This window comes from Phlebotomus argentipes, unplaced genomic scaffold, assembly GCF_947086385.1.
Source record: "Phlebotomus argentipes unplaced genomic scaffold, Phlebotomus argentipes genome assembly contig_6, whole genome shotgun sequence".
NCBI lineage: Eukaryota > Metazoa > Arthropoda > Insecta > Diptera > Psychodidae > Phlebotomus > Phlebotomus argentipes.
In genome coordinates, this window is record NW_026776145.1 from 3,775,476 (window position 1) to 3,796,223 (window position 20,748).

The window sequence follows — 20,748 nt, forward strand, 5'->3', positions numbered from 1 at the left end:
TGCAGCATCGAGCATCGTTGAAACATGGTTGAAACATTTGCCGCGGATTTCATGTAGAATTTCTTTTATCAAAATGCATTTACAGAAGAAAATATAAAATTTATTATCCAATTCAAATAGTCTAATTCTAATGTGTTGGTGGACGATTCTCAGCGTAATTGAAAGCCTCAAAGTTGCCTATTTTCTCCCCCTCATTGTACAGATATGCGTCAAAACAAGTGGCGCAGTAGAAAGTGGGATCTGTGATTTGCCTCTTGCATCCCTGGACGAGGTACTTAACCGGATTCACGCCGCAAATGTAGCAGATGTGGCGTCGGTTATTTGAAACCGTCCTCAGAAATGGGTACTGAGAGCGCTGAAGAATATCTGACGGCTGCAGGAGCTTCACATCTGAGAAGACAAAGATGTGCTCACAGTTTCCGTAGTGCTGGTAGAGCTGAGGATATCCTATGCGAACAGTGAGGTCTTCAAACTTCATCTCATCCATTGCGGCGGACTTAAGCTCGTCGATTTCTTCTATGCCCTTCGCCCACTCTACTATTGGCGAAGAGTAGTCCTTGACGTAGGGCCGAGAGAAGTCATTGTAGAAAGTATCTGTGATGAAGAAGAAAGCTGCCTCATCATCCAGAGCCGGTCTCTCAGCATTAGGATTCTCGCTTATCTCGGGAAATGGCCCAGAAGATGCCGAACAGAAGATCTTGGGTCGCAATTCCGACAATGTTTGAGATCCCAGCACCAGGAATTCTTGGCAGAAGCTGATCTCGAAGGCAGTGTTCTCAGGCTCGTACTTGTAAGGCTGATAGAAGCGCAAGCTGATGACTGTTTCCTCAAATGGAACCAAGTCGACATCAGCAATTGACCCTAAATCTGTATTGAGCCGCCTGTGACGAGAATGCCTGGCTTTCTTCTCATCAATCCGGCTGTTGGCATTCTGGCTCTTATTCACTCTCGCCTGGATTGTGTTGAGCTTGAGCGCTTCCTTGGGAATCTCTACGCTGATCCCCACGGCGCGAGTGTAGATGGGCTTCGTGGGATCAAAAGGCTCCACTGGAATGTCCTGCGGGCAAGCCATCTGAGCCATGTCTATTGAGTCCATTAGCGAGAAGAATTTAACATCGTCGTCTTGCAAATCCATCAGTTTCTGGATGTCTTTTTCTGTCTCCGGAAACATTGTCGCATTTTTCACTGGGAGTATGTCCATAAATTCTTTCATGTGGTCTTTGATCTTGAATTTTGCCTTGTTTCTCGGTGGATAGATACGCTCCATGACTCTTCCTAAACAACAAACACATCAAATATCAAATTAGCAATGTCGATTAGATCATTGACTTTCAGGAAGCTTACAAAATGACCCCGTTTGTTGACACAATGTTTTCCTGCAGATCTTGCAAAATATTGGTTTATTTTTAACTACTTTATATTACACCTATATTAAAATTGTTTCTTAATAAAATTTCACTTCTATTAATCCTATTAAACTTGTACTTTTTCTATTCTACTAGAAATATTGCTAGGCAAAACTTTGGGCAAAATAACACCGGCGTCTGCTTTTGATTGTCAATAACAACTATAGGGTTGCCATAGAGAATAAAGCATAGTCGTCACGAAGCATTTGCTTCACGAGAATGCATGTGAAGCTTTAACTGTAAAAGACAACAAATTTAAAGGGACATGAATTAAAAGACAGCAATGGCAAAATTTCCATTTATATATTAATATTAAAATTGCAAATGATTCACAATTATGTTTTATTCATTCGCATTCAATTTTGGGGCAACAGTAAGGATATTCATACGTAGATTGAATTCCAGTCACATAACAATTGGGTCCTGGTTTCAATTTTGCAGTGCATCCTAACATCCTGAGAATGAAACCATCATAGCAGAATATTTCTACACAATATTTTTGGAACGTCCACACTTGGCCATGTCTCAGAACTTCGTCTTCAATTCGGCATGATTTGTAGACATCTGTAATAGCGCAATTAAATTATATCACTTGTTTTACGGAACGCACCTATGTATAAGCAAATTTATACTGACAGTCCGAATCTTCCAGGCTAAGCGACGTAATAGTGACAAAGGTAATAATGAAGACTAGCTTGATCATTATATTTTTTTTAAGTCAATGATAAATTGAAAACGTCTAATAGCGGATCTAAAATCAAACTGAAAATGGTTCAAGATCTTCTCTACCATGATCTTAAAGAATTCAAGGCGGTTAGCATACATGTATTATACATGTTTAAAATGATAACCGGTTTCTAAGAAACTTTGACGTTCTGCATTTTGGCAATAAAATAAAATAAACATCAATGTGTTTCCGTACAATATTAGATTATACATAAGAGTTACAAAAGAAAATGTATAATATAATTCTCTCTTTCTTAGCATAATCTCAAACTACCTGCTGGCTGCCACTGATGAGATTTTAAGCAGATGCTGAAGCAGAAGAACTTGTTTCATGGAGAAGTCTGTAAATAAACTAAACCCAGTTCTAAAAAAAACTGATATTTCGATGGTACAGCTTCTATTATCACACTAGTCACGATTTATATTTCGAACAGTATAGTTTTCCATCGTCGGAATGCAAACATTTTCTCGTTTATTTGTTGATTAAACATAACAAAATGAAGCTTTTCGCGTGTCTCATATTTATCACAAATGTGTCATTAAGTTTACAAAGACTGCCGATGGGTAATTATCTGCTAGATTCATTCTTTTTTAACTACATTAACCCTACAATCGGGTGGATCGGAATTGGTGACGTGGTTATGGGCCATTGGGAGCGAGTGGACAATATACGGATTACTGTGGAATTGGAGACGACAAAGATTGATAATTCGTCCTATCTCGGAGAAATTAGAGTACTTAATTTCCGCATAGCTAAAAGACCAGAGCCTGAACCACTATATTGTCTTCATTTTGAAATTCGTCTTCCTGCGCAAGATCCTCTGCCAGTTGTTACTCGAATTATGGTGCATCAAAGTATATACTTTGAAAACAAAGGTGATTACTAATAAGATTCCACAGTTTCATTTTAATTAATGCAGCAAATATCAATTTCAGTTCCACGTAAACTTTCGGGAAAAATTACGAAGATATTGTTAAGCAACACTTATAATTCTTTTTTGCACACTGAAGAAAGATTCAGTGAGATTATAAAAACCACAGAGGAAGCAACATCTCCTGATGCAACAAGGACTGACGTCAGTGAACTAAAAGCTGAGTAAGTGGGAAAATCGTCAACAGACGGTGTGCTTACTATATACCATCATAGATAATATTTCCAATATTTAAGGCCTGCCTTTGAGTGTGGCGAAGTGGGGCAGATTGACAATACAGTGCATTTGGTTTTAAATGGAAATACCATTCCGAGGGGATCCTGGCCGTGGCTCGTCTCGGTTTACTCTTACGTCGGCTCTAAACTAGGATTTCAATGCGGCGCCACTCTCGTCTCAAACACCCTCGTAATCACAGCTGCACATTGTTTCTTCGACATCTATGGTCGAAGGGTGAAGCCAGAAGATGTGATTGTTATATTGGGTCAGCACAATCTCAAGCGGCCCTACGATCAAGACACCCGTGTTTTGTATCCCGAGAGTGTCAATATCCACCCCAACTATCAAAAGCGCAACAAAGTGGATTCTGATATTGCAGTGATAGTTTTCAAGGAATCTATCCAATTCACAACGTACATTCGGCCTGCTTGCCTTTGGAAAGAGCCAATAAGCAAGGAAAGCATTGTTGGCCTCACAGGAGTGATCGCGGGATGGGGTCGCGACGAGAACGGAAACTACTTCACGGAACTTCCCAAGAAGGCTGAAATTCCAGTTGTCTCAGACGAAATGTGCCTCCGATCGCATGAACTTTTTGCAAGGATCACTTCAGATGCAACTTTCTGTGCGGGCTACAGAAATGGATCAATTGGGCCATGCAATGGAGACTCGGGCGGAGGTCTGATGTTCAATAAGGACAATCTCTGGACTCTCCGAGGAATTGTATCAACATCTCTCTCAGATAAGAAATCATCAGCTTGCGATCTGAATGAATATGTCGTCTTCACTGACATCGTCCCATTCCTAGACTGGATCAAGTCATTCTCCCAGACTTCTGCATTGCTTTAATAACTTTCAATTATTTTATTTCACATAATCATCAGCTTATAAATTTGTATATTAGTAAATGTTTTCCTCATCCAAAAAAATCTCAATTACTTATGGTTAATAAAAAAATGATAAATTCTTTCTGAAAATCATATATTTCTCAATCATCATAACATACAGTAAATGGACAACAATATGGATAGTCTAAAAAGGAAATGACAGGCACGATGTGGCAATTAGGTTGAGTTATTGTTAAATTTGCACAATAGGCAACGTCAAGCAGGATTCCTTCATAGCAAAAGAAGACGGCGCATTCCTCTGGATTAGTCCACTCTTCGTTGTTTTGCAAGATCTTATCCCCAATTTGGCAGCTTCCCTCTGCGTGGACTGAGTCATTGGAATTGAGAAATACTGGCGGCAGAGTCTTCTTTATTTGATTAATATTTTGAGCAAATATCAAAACTCCAAATATTGCGACTGTCAGAACTGCTCTAAACATTTTTGTCAAAAGAACATGCGCGTTACTGTCGTGTATTAAGAATTTGCTGCAACAGCAAATTTTAGCTGATACTTCTCAGAGAGCAAACTCTTAACTGAGTTCGTGTGGCTCGTGTGATGGTGTTTGGCTGAAGGACATCATGATGGAGGGGGAGCTTAATAACAAATGGTATGTCTTCGACGATTGATTGTGACGTAGAAAAACTGGGAAAATACGCCGACAGATAAACCGGACCATCGCGGTTTTTCAGTGGCAGGTTAATCGTGAAACGGGTTTGGGGAGATTCTCTCACGGTCTTGGTGGAGTGAAGCATGTGTGATTTCTCACTTCTTCAGTCGTGTATTAGTGCTTGAGATTGCGGTGTCATACGTTCAATTGTCTTGCAAAAATCACATTCAATGAATTTTCCGACGTGTCTCTTGACATTTTGTACAATTCTGTGCGTCACTGGCCTGAGTATCGATCACCCAAAATGTCCCGTGAAGTATATTTACGTTGGCTCAAAGTCAGCCTGGCGGGCTATCGGCCACGCCAGGATTGATTCAGGCAATCAAAATGTCACATTAGATGTTGAATTTGCAACAGCTGAATTAAACGACATCGCATTCTTGGGATCAATGAAATTATTAGACTTCCATCAACTAAGAACACCTTCAAATGAGGAGAAATGGAATATAATCTATGAAGTCCTCTTTCCTGTTCAAGATCCTCTGCCTCATATCACTAAAATTAAACTAAACGGCGAAGTTCTCTGCGAAGATCATGGTTAGTGAAATATTACGCTCAATTGAGCATTTTTGAATAAATTATGTACTGCATTTCAGAACAAGCTCACACCGATTTTCAACCAGATATAGTCAAATTGCATATGGAATATCATGATAATGTGGAAAAACAAAGACTTACCACTGAATTGCTCAAAAGACCCGAAGAATAGATAAAAGAAAATTCGAATGCAACGGAAATTTTGAGTAACATAACAAGGTGAGTTTTCTCAGATAATATTTGTGTAAGTTGTTTGAAAGAGAAATTTCTGCACAGGAACATAACAGAATAATATGAAATACATCTGAATTTATTACTTTCAGATCCTATATTAAATATGGCGAAAATGCACGAGTTAACTGAGCTGCTCTCAGTGATGAGGCCAATAGATATTTTAAAAATTTTGTAAACATAGCATTCCAATAAAAATGTACGGTAAATCGACTCGGTTATCCCAGCCAGTCATAGGTGAAAAATCTGACCTGAAGTTGACACAATTTTAAAACGCTGGGGGTTTCCAAAAGAGAAAATTGATATGACAAGAAAAGTATCAGGCAATCTCAGAAGATTTAATTGCATATAAATATGTTTATTATACATAAATAAAAGACAATGTAAACTGTGTTACTCTTTAAATCATTTTTTATTTCGCTTGTCATCAAAACAAACAACACTTGGACAACAATAAGGGTAATCTAGATGAGGCTTAATTGGTTGAATGTAGCAATTAGGCTTAGTTAGTGTTACATTCCAGCAATAGTTTACATCTAGAAGGATGCCTTTATAGCAAAAGAAGTAAATACATTGATCTGGATCAGTCCAATCCTCGTTGTCCTGCAGAACCTTGTCCCCAATCTGGCAACCATCCTCGACACTGATTGTGTTATTTGAATTCAGAAATTTTGGCGGCAAAGTCTTCTTCACTAGGTTTATGTTTTGTGCATTGATCAAAACTCCAAATATTGCAACTGTCAGAACTATTCCAACTGCTCTGATCATTTTGAATAATAATGTGATAGACCGGCAGAATTAACTTGATACTTCTCAGAGAGCAAACTCTGAACTGAGTTCGTGTGGCCCGTGTGGTGGTGTTTGGTTGAAGGACGTCTTGTTGGAGGGGAAACTTTACAAATCTATGGCGTTTCAAAGAAGAAATGATGTAGTATACTAAGAAATTATACACCTGCTATGTATGTATATATAAAACACATCTCACAAGTGGGGAAATACGTCGAAAGACTCACAATACTCCCAGCGACATCATCTTAAGAGCGTGTTTTCCATAACGCGACCCCTAAAACCTGAATATTAGAGTTTGAGTTTTAGAGTGCTTAATTAGATTATTGTTGGTTAACAATATTTATTTACATATATATTAGCACTTTTTTACTAATTTCATCGCAAAATATGGAAATGATGTACCGAATGATGTTTTTGCACAGAGTTTCATATGCATCTTAGTAACAGAAAGTCTTGCAAAAAGCACAATTTATCAAAACCACATGCATGTACAGACAAATATCAGGAATAATTACAGTCTTTGAAATGACAATATAGAATAAGTCTCACTTATCCACAGGTTCTAATAAATATCATCTTGTTTTTCTAGTTGAGATATTTTTCTATTAATGTATGAATTGTACAAATTCCACAGAATTCATTTGTAACTTAATGTGATACTAAAAATGCATTTTTTAGTGTTGTAAAACATAAAATATAACTGATTTGACATTTTACTCCTTATGAGCATATATACATGTAGCTCACTTATTGTCCACTACTTCAGGACATGTTCATAGTCCTAAAACTTATTTTAAAAATTTCAAACATTGCGATTCACGAAGAAAATATGCGTCTTACTGCCGTGTATGACAAATGTGCTTGATCAGGAAAGTCAATACTTCGCACTGCGGTGATATCTTAACTGAATTAATATGACACGTGCCATGCTGCTTGGCTGAAGGACATCGTGTTCAGGGGAAGCTTAGCAACTTATGGCGTTTCGGCGATGAAGAGATGATGTCGTAGTATACTAAAGTGTTATGTGTATACATATGTAGCTCGCAAATGTTGGAAAACACGCCGACAGACTCACCAGACTTCCACTTACATCACATAAACTTGTGTTTTTCCGTGGCACGTTAACCTCGAAACTGGTTGGAGAAGATTCTCTCACCAGTCTACGCCACTCACTCTGAGATTGAAACATGCAATGGTTTTGCGTTTCTTCAGTCGTGTGTTAGTGCTTGAGTTTGCGGTGTTACTGTCCATTGGCTAAGGAAATATCACATTCAATGAATTTTCTCAAGCTTCTGCCATTTTTCTGTGTAGTTTTATTCACAATTGCTCAGAGATTAGATCATCCAAAATGCCCAAACGGAGTGAAGTACATATATATCGGGCCGAAATTGGGCTGGCAAGCCATTGGCTGGGCCTGGACTACGGAGTCCAGCAAAGTACATAATATCACAATGGATGTGGATTTTGCAACTGTACCGCTAAACGACACCACTTTCATTGGATCGCTGAAGATGTTACACTTTCACCGTCTAAGAACTCCTGGAAATGAGGAGAGATGGAATGTGATCTATGAAATTCTCTTTCCAATCCAAGATCCTTTGCCACACTTTACTAAAATCCATCTCAACGGAGCAGAATTGTGTGACGATCATGGTTAGTATTTATTCTGTCTTCTATCAATATTAGGTGAGTGATTATAGATTTTTGTCTCTTCTTCAGAAAAGGCACACACCGATTTCCAACCCGACGTGGTTAGGTTACACATGGAATACAATGATTTCTTAAGAGAGCAAAGGTTCACCGCTAAACTGATTAAGAGGCCTGAACCAAAACCAGTTCCGTTGAATACAATGCAAGATCAACAAACAAGGTAAGTTTTACTATATTTACTATATTTGTATAGGTCTCACAGATATACATTTTATCACAAACACATTCATTGTGTAATATGCATGATTGCATTTAGAATAATTTGTTTAACACTTTTTTTTCCAATGGTAATTAAGAATATGTCACTCTTATTCATAGTTTTCCGTGAATACAATCTTGTTTTTCTTGTTATTAGGTTTTTCCCAATTTAAAAATTCCTATAAACATATTCATAAGGATTCATTAAATATTTCATTGCGCTATAGGAATGCATGAAAACAACACTGAACTAAAGATATGAAAAAATTCTTTATCCACAGTGATAAGAAACTTTTGGTGCATTTATCGTTCAAATATTCCTGAATGTATATTTCAATATGGAGACTAGTATTCATTCAAGTTTTAATTTCAACATGACTAAAAGATACAAAAAAATATTTTTCTAGTGAACGCATTTAAATTTTTTAAGAAATACTATTTTTATTCAAACCTAATAGTACATATTTTCACCTTTATATTTTGCCTACATATCACTGATATTTAATTATGATCATAACACACTACTTTTGGGCAACAATATGGAAAATCTAAGTCTTGTTTGACGGGTACGATGACACATCCAGGTCCTGATATGAATAAATCGGCACAGTAGGACACATCCAGAATAATTCCTTCGTAGCAAAAGAAGCGGATGCACTGATTAGGATGAGTCCACTCGTCTAAGTGTCGAATAACATGATCCTTAATTCGACAGCTTTTCGATGAGTCATCAGAATCCGACGCGTCGTGAAGAACTGATAAGGACTTAACGTCATTTTCCTTCATATCTTGTGCAAAAACAACAATTGCATATATCACAAATAACGAAACAATCTTCAACATTTTAGAAGTTTGACAGTAAATTATTAAACTGAATACACAACAGAGAAAAACTTCTTAAACGGTGATCTCAACCGAGAGTGAAAACCCACTGAAAAAAACGAGAAATGAGAATGCGTTCCACTGCATTCAATCAGTGCATGCACGGCTTAGAATGGTTAAACGGACGTATTTTTAAAACTTGTTTTATACAGACACAAGTATACATTCATAATACAAGTTTTATAAGCTCTAAGCTCTATGAGAATATAAGATGAAAAACTTTGTTTTCCGCTGAGTCTCAATGTCAAATGAAGATTGAATTGAGAGGTTCTCAGAAACTGTCCCGCGTGTGTGTGAAAAATGAATGTATGTGTGTTTAGTGTGCGAGGGTGTTTGGAATTTAGTTTCAGAATGCTAAAAGCCGATACACTTTTAGTCTGCATTTGACTTCTCGCATACATACGTGCGATATATATATAATAGGAAATGAGTTTTAGAATTTTTTATCATATGATTTGTGTGATAATGGCACAAGATGCATAAATTTTTAATGTAAATATATATAAGTTGGATGAATAGGACATTCAATACAACTATTAATGATAGATTTTGTTAACATAACATTATACATCATCATTTGTATGTTCTAATAAGTTTTTTTTATCATAATTTGCCGATCTAAAATAAATTAGGAATAGTTTCGTATTCAAAGAATATTAAAATAGAAAAAATACATCCTAATTTTCCAATCAAGCTTTTATGAAGATTCCCACCATTCTTCGCAGTCTATTTGAATAATTACGAAGTGAAGGTAAAATGTGTTATGAAAAAAATATTATATTCTGCAGCAAAAATGTCTTCTACACAGAAACGCAAATTAATGCTTACAGAATTCTTGTTTATAACGTTATAAATTGGGATACCCTAAACTATTAACTTTTTTCTCACCTGTGGCAATTCAGGTTGTGGTTGTCTAACAAACCATGGCCACTAAAATTGTTTCGATGATTGAATCTTACACGAACAATGCATCAAATCTTGTCAGTCGTGTGTTTGTACTCGAGCGTACAGTAAGAGAGTAACTATGTACTCACGCTCTGTATTACTGCTGTTGTTTTCTTTCCTAGTGGTCATTGTGATTTCCCAGAGATTTGATCATCGAGAGTGTCCTGGAACATTTGTGTATATTTATGTGGATGCAAAATCAGGATGGAAGGGTTTCGGTTGGCTCTGGACACAATACACTAACCATCAACATAATCTAACACTTGACGTTGAATTCACTACGAAAGAAATTCCCGAAGACGCATTTAAAGGAACACTGAAACTTTTGCATTTCCATTTATTGTTAACTCCACCAAACAAACTAAAAACTTGGAATGTCTTATTTGAAATAACATTTCCCACTCAGAATCCACTGCCGGAAGTCACAAAAATTATTCTCAATAATGAGACAATTTGCGAAGATCCTGGTCAGTAAATCATCTGATTTTGTGTCTGGTTAAAATTCACAAAAGAAATTGTAATCTTGTTTATATCCAGAAAATGCTCATACGGACGAAATGCCAGATTTAATTCATTTACACCTTTTATATAATGACTTCTTGAAAAAGTATTCTTACAAATCTTATATAATCAAGAAGCCAAATATTTCTGCGGAATCAATTAGTGAAGAAGCGCAAAATCAAGATGAAAGGTGAGTTTTATCAATACTCTTTATGATAAAATGAATATATTCCTGACTTTTGACTTACTGTGTTAGGTGAAATGCGATCTATAGCCAAATATCTGTCAGGCACATTCCTTATCATTTCTAGCGGTGACAAATTACTCACTGAAATGGTGAAAAACTGTCTAATTACCAGCCAGGGAAATATACAAACATATAAACGCATTTACGTAAAGAGCCGGTTTCGTTTTGTCAAAAAAAAAGATCACTCACAGAAGCATAAAATTGCTCACTTTGTCTCTTGGCCTCAAACAGTGCAGATCGCAGCGAAAGTTCAGAGATTTTCGATCGTCTGTCTTACCTTCTTCAGTCGTGTGACCGCGTTTGTGTGTGTTTAGTTGGAAAAACCAGTGACTATGAGTTTAGCAGGGAATTCTGTCGTAACTCTCTTTCTGATTTTTGGTGGAGCTTTTTTCGTAACTTCTCAGAGAATTGATCACCCAACGTGCACCCACACTAGATATATATATGTCGACAATAAAGTGGGGTGGATGGCATTTAGTTGGTTGTGGACTCAATATAGTGCAAGAGTACTCAACACAACGATTGGTGTAGACTTTGCAACAGTGAAATTACCTGACACGTCGTATTTGGGAACGCTTAAACTTCTAGATTTCCATCTGCAAAATGCACCACCAGAGAGACTTGATACATGGAATCTCATTATTTCGGTGAAATTTCCGATCCAAGATCCATTGCCAGATATTACAAAACTTCTACTGAATGAGGAGATTATTTGCGAAGATCCCGGTTAGTTTGGCAAAAATATTATTATATGTTTGCATCACGTCTATCTACATATCATTCTGAATTATTACTTAGAGAAGGAGTATTCCGAGGAAAAACCGTATCTTGTTCAATTAAGACTGGAATATAATGACTACACCAAGAAGCAAAAATTTAGATCGAAATTAGCTGAAAAGCCTAACCCTAAATTTCCAGTATATCCAAGTGAAGACGTGAGGTGAGTGTAATACAATTTTATTTTGTAATATCAAAAATTGACTTGGTATGTCTTCAATGAAAGAACGAAGTTTCTGTTAATCTTCACTTTATTTAATTAAAAAGTTATTAGGTGTGATCAAAACACTATCACTTCGTGAAGGTTCTCGACGCAAAATCTTTTTTGATGACGTGAATGCTATGGTAAGCATGTCACGTGCCTATAAATCTTTGAATAAAGACAATTTATGATGTCATTAGTAATAAAGTATTGGCTTAAAAGGCTTTAACACATTAATCGAATGAAAGAGTGACGTTTTAAGCTCACCATGAAGTCAATTCAGTTTATACAAAACAAGTTCTTTTTGGCGCTGAAACGGGAAAATTATACTCCAAGGCTTGGACAGTCGAACTTGTCTTTGCGTGTGTGACGCCTTGATCTGGTTGGAGAAGATCGCGGTGCGTCGGATGAACTTCTCCAAGATAGTGCGGATGATCGGTTTGTGGCGCAGTCGTGTATTGGTGCTCGAGTGAGAAATTAAAAGCTTTTTTGTCAGTCAAAATGAAATATCTAACAATTTACTTCGCGATTTTTTGTGTGTTTCCTCTAATTTGTGCACAAAGAATTCCCCATCATAATTGTACTCGAACATATGAACATACGTACATAGATTCAAAACGAGGGTGGATAGGCTTTGGACACGCTTGGAGTACATTATCAACCCATGTGCATAATATGACAATTGAAGTGCAATTCGCAACGACCGAACTATCGAACACAGATTTCATCGGATCGCTGAAACTTTTGCATTTTCATCGCCTAAATGTTCCCCCAATGACTTCACAATACTGGAATCTTATTTTTGAAGTCATTTATCCTATTCAAGATCCTCTGCCGGATATCACTAAAATAATTGTTGCCAATTACACAATATGCGAGGATTCTGGTCAGTTCAATTTTGATGTTACTTTAAAATCCATTTATTAATGAATTTTTGTTAATACTCTAGACAAAGTTCATACAGTAGAAAAACCAGATTTAGTTATATTGCATTTGCTGTACAACGATTACACGATGAGACAAAAGCTTACAACCAAATTAGTGAAGAAACCTCTTCCAACTTCAGTGCCATTAGTTGCACAGGAAGAAAATACTGGGTGAGTTTTATTTCATTAAATTGTCTCGGAATTTATTCCCATTTATCCAATCGCCTTTGTACATGAGCAAAAAGGGACAAAGATGATTACAAAGTCAGATGAGGATCACATCATGGTTGAACTCGTTTTGCGAGTTGACTAAAAATAATTACGTGTAGCCTTGCCAATGCATTTATTTTCTTTGCAAATTGATACATATTTAACATCTTGGAGATCAACATTTTTCCACATTACAGGCAAAAGTTAAATATTTTTATTTACATATACTTCATTAATTGCCAGGAATAAGGTTTAAGAAGAAAGAAAACAGTTCATGTTAAATGCAGACATTGTGTTTGGCCGTTATATTTTTAAGAAATTAGTATTTCATTCTCGTAATTAATCAATTAGTTACGTCTAACACATCTCACTGCTGATCGTAACACACTACTTTTGGACAACAATATGGATAGTCTAAATCACGTTTGAGTGGCACGATGACACAGCCAGGATTCGTTAAAGTTAAATCCGAACAATAATCCACGTTCAGAAGAATTCCGTCGTAGCAAAAGAAGTCTATACACTGATCTGGATGGGTCCATTCGTCTCCATGGCGAATAATGTGATCTTTAACTCGGCAGCTTTTCGATGAGTCATCAGAATCCGACGAATCGTGAAGAATTTCTAAGGACTTGGCATCCTTTTGATGTTGATCTTGGGCAAGGGCGACAATAGAATATACCACTAAAATCGAAGTAATCTTCAACATTTTAGAAGAATATTAGTAGAAATGATTAAATTACAACGCACTGTACAAGAAGAACTTCTCAAATAATGATGGCGGTGATTCTCAGTTGAGAGTAAAATATACACTGAAAAACTGAATACGATGAAGACAGATCTGCGAATTCACACAAAGAACAGAGCATAAAGTAGCAATGCGAAATATACATATAAAACTTGTTTATACAAACACTCTCGATAAAAACAAGTTTTATAAGTAAAAACGTTTTCAAAGAAAATAAAATTGAATTTGAGCTTCTTCATTGAATCTCAATGTCAAGTAAAGTTAGAGTTAAACTATCTAACAATATATTTCTCCAGGACAATACATGTATACATCAAAGTATATACAATTATACATCGCTACAACTTCACTATTATCATTCCCAGAAGTTCAATATAAAAACCAACTTGCCAAATTCTTTGAGTAAATCTGCAATATGAAAAACGAAAGATTCTTACAAAAAAACCATTTTTTGTTCGAAGTTGTTGGTTTTTCTCCTCATTACATGCCTCAAAGAAAATTCAAAACATACAAATTATATGCCAATGCTTAGATGAAATTGTATTCAAAGTGAAGCCAAGATTTCAAATCTGATTGGATGATTTCGTGGTGCGTCAGATAAACCTCTCCAAAATAATTTGCTCTCCATGTGAATAATCGGTTTGTGGCGCAGTCGTGTAATGGTGCTTGAGTGAGAAATTAACGAGTTATTGCACAGAGTTTAAATAGCTCAAATGAATATCTTTAATATTTATTTCGTGATTTTTTGTGTGTTTTCTCTAATTATTGCACAGAGAATTCCACATCCAAATTGTCCCAAAACTTTTCAGCATTTATATGCAGATTTGAAACACGGATGGGTGGGTTTCGGACGAGCTTGGAGTACATTATCAACCCATGTGCATAATATGACAATTGAAGTGCAATTCGCAACGACCGAACTGTCAAACGCCGATTTCATCGGGTCACTGAAACTTTTGCATTTTCATCGCCTAAATGTTCCCCCAATGACTTCACAATACTGGAATCTTATTTTTGAAGTCATTTATCCTATTCAAGATCCTCTGCCGGATATCACTAAAATAATTGTTGCCAATTACACAATATGCGAGGATTCTGGTCAGTTCAATTTTGATCTTATTTTTAATCCTTTAATTAATGAATTTTTGCTACTCTAGACAAAGTTCATACAGTAGAAAAACCAGATTTAGTTATATTGCATTTGCTGTACAACGATTACACGATGAGACAAAAGCTTACAACCAAATTAGTGAAGAAACCTCTTTCAAATCCAGTGTCATTAAGTCAGACAAGTGCACAGAAAGAAATTGCTGGGTGAGTTGCTTCTGTCTATTTGAAGTGTTTTGGAAAATATCCCATCGTCTTTCGCATGATATGAAATATATCATTTTGGTATATTAGTAAATAAGAACAATTGATCGTGATATTATTTTTTTTCTCAGAAGATTTAATTGTTTACTATGCGCGTGCATTCAGTGATAAGAATTACGTATGGAAGTCAAAAATTCTCTTATCAAGATGCATGCCGAATAAAAAATCACCAACGTACAATAACTAAATTTTTATTCGATAGTTACCCATAAATATTGTGTTTTCGGGAAGTTGAAAATAAATATATAGAACGTTCAACCACTAAATTATTGTCATCAATATATGGGGAACACTAATGACGTCTTCGTGAATAACGTCAGTCTGCTGCACACGAGGCATCGATTTATTTCTAAATTTCTGTATCTCATGAACAATTTGACGTCACCAAAACTAGATGACCTGTCCAAGACGTTATTTGATACCAAATTATCCCCACCAAAATGAAACAATTTTTCACTCAAACTTGAGCAGGTAAATTTGGCTTTGCGTGTGGTGGCACAAAGTGGAATGTGTGGAAACTAGTATAATTTGGTACGTTCGTTAGTTGAACTTCCCCAAGTAAATTATGAGTCCGTATCGCAGTCGTGTATTGGTGCTCGAGTGAGAAATTAACAAGTTATTTAGTCACCTAAAATGAAATATCTAATAATTTACTTAGCGATTTCGAGTGTATCTAAACTATTTTGTGCACAGAGAATTCTACATCCAAATTGTCCCGAGACTTTTCAGCATTTGTATGTAGATTCAAAACATGGATGGGTGGGTTTCGGACGAGCATGGAGTACATTAACCCATGTGCATAATATGACAATTGAAGTGCAATTCGCAACGACCGAACTATCGAACACAGATTTCATCGGATCGCTAAAACTTTTGCATTTTCATCGCCTAAATGTTCCCCCAATGACTTCACAATACTGGAATCTTATTTTTGAAGTCATTTATCCTATTCAAGATCCTCTGCCGGATATCACTAAAATAATTGTTGCCAATTACACAATATGCGAGGATTCTGGTCAGTTCAATTTTGATCTTACTTTAAAATCCATTTATTAATGAATTTTTGTTAATACTCTAGACAAAGTTCATACAGTAGAAAAACCAGATTTAGTTATATTGCATTTGCTGTACAACGATTACACGATGAGACAAAAGCTTACAACCAAATTGGTGAAGAAACCTCTTCCAACTTCAGTGCCATTAAGTCAGACAAGTGCACAGGAAGAAAATACTGGGTGAGTTTTATTTTATTCCATTCAAGTATTTGGGAAACTCATTCCTCTAATACACGAGCAAAATTCAAAGATAATTGAACGTAAGATTCACAAAATGTTCCTGTTGATCTCGTTTTTGCTAATTGTTGTCGATATTGTGTAAATAATCACAATTCTTCTGGCTATTGTAAACTTATTTATTGTACTTGATGTATTCTTACACCAGCATCATCAGTTTTTCCACGTTTATTTAAATATTCTTATTTACATATACTTCATTACTTGCAAGGAACGAGGTTTAGGAAAAAAGCAAACAGTTCGTGTTAAATGCAGACATTGTATTTGGCCGTTATATTTTATAAAATTGCATTTCATTTTTTTATTAATTCAGTTACTTGTATTATACATATCTCACTGCTGATCATAACACACTACTTTTGGACAACAATATGGATAGTCTAAATCACGTTTAATTGGCACGATGACACAGCCAGGATTCGTGAGAGCTAAATCGTCACAGTAAGCCACATCAAGGAGGAGTCCTTCGTAGCAAAAGAAGACTATACACTGGTCAGGATGGGTCCATTCGTCTCCATGGCGAATAACGTGATCCTTCACTCGGCAGTCCTCTGGAATGTCGTCTGATTCTGTCGAATTGAACAGGTCCCTTGGCACCGTCATGCCATTTACGTGATCGGTGTTTTGTAGCAGGATCACAGTTGCAAATAGTGTTATTAGTGAAACTATCCTCAACAATTCCATTGAAGTGATGAAGAAAAAATTCTGTCAAAAACAATTTAGGGAGGCTAAAATGACTGATGCTCGCCAGAGAGCGGAATGTTGACTGACTATGTGTATAGCGGTGAGAGCGTTTGAGGTAGTGTATTTGCTTGAAGGACGTCATGTGGAGGGGCAGCTTTGAGCCGAAGCAGGTTTCATACTTGCAAAAGATGATCTCTCTTGAAATGACTTGGGAAATACGCCAGCGATCGTGCCAGACTTCCACTTACATCACTTAAATGTGTGTTTTCCCCGTGGCACGTTAACCTCGAAACTGGTTGGGGAAGATTCTCTGGTCAGCTCTCGGGTCTCTCTGAGATTGAGACACTGAATCCACTCATATCTCTTCAGTCGTGTGTTAGTGCTCGAGCGTGCAGTTGGTATTCACAGTGATCTTAGCATGTCGTATTTCATGAATATAATTACTAGTCTTATAATTTCAAGTGTGTTATTATGCGTCAGTGCTCAGAGATTAGACCACCAAGCATGCCCTGATGGAGTCAAATATATTTACGTTAACCAAAAGCTCGGCTGGGTCGGTCTGGGTTGGGCTTGGACCACAGAAAATCACAAACTGCACAATATAACGATGCAAGTGGACTTCTCTACTGCAGAGCTGGCAGACACCACATTCTTAGGGTCGCTGAAGATTATCAGATTTCAATTGATTCGTAATTTAGAGACACAGAAGAAGTGGAATCTCATTTACGAAATCATTTTCCCCACCCAAGATCCATTGCCGGAAATCACTAAAGTGCTTCTCAATGGCGACACTTTGTGTTCTGATCCGGGTTAGTGATGTTCTTTTATCGATGCGCAGAAAGATTTTTTTTTCTACTCAGTTGCTCATTTTGTTACTCTTGTACACACTCAGATAAGGCTCACTCTGCTTCAAGACCAGATTTGATTGAATTGCACGTGTCATATAACGATTATTTGAAGGAACAAAGCTTTACGTCCAGGCTAATTAAGAAGCCTGAACCCACTAAAGCACCTGAAGGACCACCATCGGTGGTAGAAAATCAAGTAGCCAGGTGAGTTGACGGCTAACTCGTAATATCTTCATTGAAATGGCAGATAAAAAATTTACATAAACCATTTTCTTCGATCGCTACTACAGAGCGGAGAAAAATTCTACTGTTCTTACACGCTTAATTGATACACTCAATAAAAGCGAATTCATACACAAACACACATCTTACATAGATATCTCGTTTTTCCAGTTTCAGCGGTTTTGCTCGTTAGTTCGTTTAACAGCATGAGTTCTGTTTTTGCATCTATACGATGTAAACAATTTAGAAATTTGCTCATGGGATTTTTGGATAGGATTTTCGGTAATTCCCAGCGACTGTTATAAATACATATATATAATGTATAACATATTTACGATTAGATATATATACCTATGATCATACGCATATGATCTTTTACCTCATCTTGTGACAACAAGTTGCGTTTCACCTTGATATTTCTATTTACCTGATATACTTTTATTTCAGAGATTAGCTGAGAATTCTCAGTGGTTGGAGCAATGCTCACTCACTCTTCCCTATGAATTTTTAATATAATTGCTTATCTCGCGACTTCACAACTAATTGCACCATTTATTTTTTCTCTTTGTAGTAGCGAAAACCTGGGCTGCGGCAAAGTGGACTTGTCAAACATCTACGTACCTCTAGTGTTGGAAGGAACAACCATTCAGAGAGGAACCTGGCCATGGCTCGTCTCCGTGTACTCCTATTCCAAGCTCAGGCTGGGCTTCAGATGTGGAGCGACGTTGGTGTCACGGAAACTGGTAGTGACAGCAGCGCATTGCTTCTTCGATATCTACAAGCGACGAGTGAAGACCGAAGACGTGATAGTTATCCTGGGACAGTACAATCTTAAGCGTCCACACGACACTGGCTCCGAGATCGTGTATCCTGACAGCGTCAACATCCATCCGAACTACGGAAAGCGCAACAGCATAGACTCGGACATAGCCGTGGTGGTTCTGACGGAAGCCATCCGCTTCACCACCTACATCCGGCCAGCCTGTCTGTGGAATGAGACAGAATCGAAGGAGAGCATCGTGGGCCACAAAGGGTTCAGTGCGGGTTGGGGTCGGGATGAAAATGGAAACTTCTTCACGGAGTTGCCAAAGCAAATTGAGATTCCAGTGGTCAGTGATGAGGAATGCTTGCGATCCCACGAAGCTTTCCCGAAGATCACTTCAGAAGTGACGTTCTGTGCGGGCTGGAGGAACGGCTCAGAAGGTCCTTGCAACGGGGATTCGGGTGGGCCACTAATCTTCGACAGGGAAGGTCGATGGACATTGAGAGGGGTGGTTTCGACGTCCCTCTCCACCGATGGCAGCAACACATGTAATCTCAATGAATATGTTGTTTTCACAGATGTTGCGAAATTCAGGCAATGGATTATATCCTTCTCTGATGAAGATTATAAATTCTGAAGTGAGAAAATTGTTTAAATTTTTATACTAGAGTATTTTCAATAAAAAAAACAACAGACTCAGCTTATCTTCAGCTCTGATTTTATTTCTTTCTATGGAACTTAGCCAAATTGTCGTGGTTCTTTGTTGCTTCGAGATGATTTCATGCTTGACATTATAAAATCGAAGAAAGATTCTTGTTGATTTCTTGTGACGTCAGTTTTTGCGACTATATCACATAATTGGTAAGTATTATTATTCCGAATTCGATTTTTTAATTTATGTATTTTACTGATCGAAAGAAATCATGTGACAGTAATAAGTTGATAACAAGATTTTAATCAAATAACAAACACGTGTGAATATGAAATCATAGCTCATAAAATATCAGATCTGTGTTTTTTTTCTGATGGAACTTGAAATATCAAACACGCATCAATGCTAAATATGTATATGTAAATGGCCAGACTGGTTGAATTACGTATCATTTAGCCCTGGACCCTGGACTCAAAATATTAAGGACAACATAAGACGTCAATTGATATTTAATTCACAGCTAGAGATTTGTCTGATGACGCTTACTGAAAATATGACAAAAGGAACAACTAAAACTTTTGCATTTTGCCTTTAGCCGCCAAGTAGTAAATTGATGATTTTGTATACGTATTTTATATATGTACGTGCATACATATATACCCACGCATACGAATGCCGTGAATATGTTGAATTTGGCAATGATGCGAAATGCAGGCCTTGACGAAATTGTATATTCTGAAATGAGACAGTCTTTTAATTTGCTTTAATTGAATATTTTCAGGAAAACTTAAATCGTACTTTATACTCAGTCGAGTTTTCAGTATCAACTTCACTTTCGTATCTCTGACACGTGGTTGTACTGGCTAAGGACACTAAGCCAAAATCATCCTCCAAAGTATTTGAAAGTCTCTCCGCTCCTCCCTTTTTCTCTCGCGCTCTCTCTCTCTCTCTCTCGCTTGCAATGTCTCTCTATAACACAAGATGATGGCAATAAAATTGTAATTTCATGCTCGTTGTACATTAGAGTGATTTGTACATTGCAAGGAATCACCGGGGTGAGTCACGCTAGGCACATTTGAATTGAAATTGGTGGCAGAAGACAAGGAGGTTCGTAGTAAAAAAAATGTGCTTAATTCGTTGTCTGATTCTTACAGGATCGATATTCCACCCGCACAAACACG

The 20,748-nt window shown here is 37.0% G+C and overlaps 3 protein-coding genes across 5 annotated transcripts; 2 read left to right on the forward strand and 1 right to left on the reverse strand.

The window, feature by feature from the left end:
* Positions 1-127: 127 nt before the first annotated feature.
* LOC132257869 (snRNA-activating protein complex subunit 3) lies at positions 128-1,267 on the reverse strand. Its single transcript, XM_059754915.1, has one exon. The coding sequence runs from the start codon at positions 1,265-1,267 to the stop codon at positions 128-130; it is 1,140 nt and encodes a 379-aa protein (XP_059610898.1).
* A 1,506-nt stretch (positions 1,268-2,773) lies between these two features.
* Positions 2,774-4,692, forward strand: LOC132257879 (serine protease gd-like). Its single transcript, XM_059754927.1, has 3 exons — positions 2,774-2,987; positions 3,144-3,228; positions 3,301-4,692. The coding sequence occupies exons 1-3, from the start codon at positions 2,774-2,776 to the stop codon at positions 4,124-4,126; spliced, it is 1,125 nt and encodes a 374-aa protein (XP_059610910.1). The 3' UTR covers positions 4,127-4,692.
* A 2,858-nt stretch (positions 4,693-7,550) lies between these two features.
* Positions 7,551-19,619, forward strand: LOC132264987 (serine protease gd-like). Of its 3 annotated transcripts, none has more exons than XM_059765375.1 (3): positions 7,551-8,042; positions 8,109-8,259; positions 18,724-19,619. In XM_059765375.1, the coding sequence occupies exons 1-3, from the start codon at positions 7,664-7,666 to the stop codon at positions 19,550-19,552; spliced, it is 1,359 nt and encodes a 452-aa protein (XP_059621358.1). In that variant the 5' UTR covers positions 7,551-7,663; the 3' UTR covers positions 19,553-19,619. The 3 variants fall into 3 exon arrangements, with proteins under 3 accessions (XP_059621358.1, XP_059621351.1, XP_059621342.1); XM_059765368.1 differs by lacking the exons at positions 7,551-8,042; positions 8,109-8,259 and adding exons at positions 11,325-11,598; positions 11,671-11,812; XM_059765359.1 differs by lacking the exons at positions 7,551-8,042; positions 8,109-8,259 and adding exons at positions 17,383-17,891; positions 17,975-18,134.
* The last annotated feature ends 1,129 nt before the right edge of the window (positions 19,620-20,748 follow it).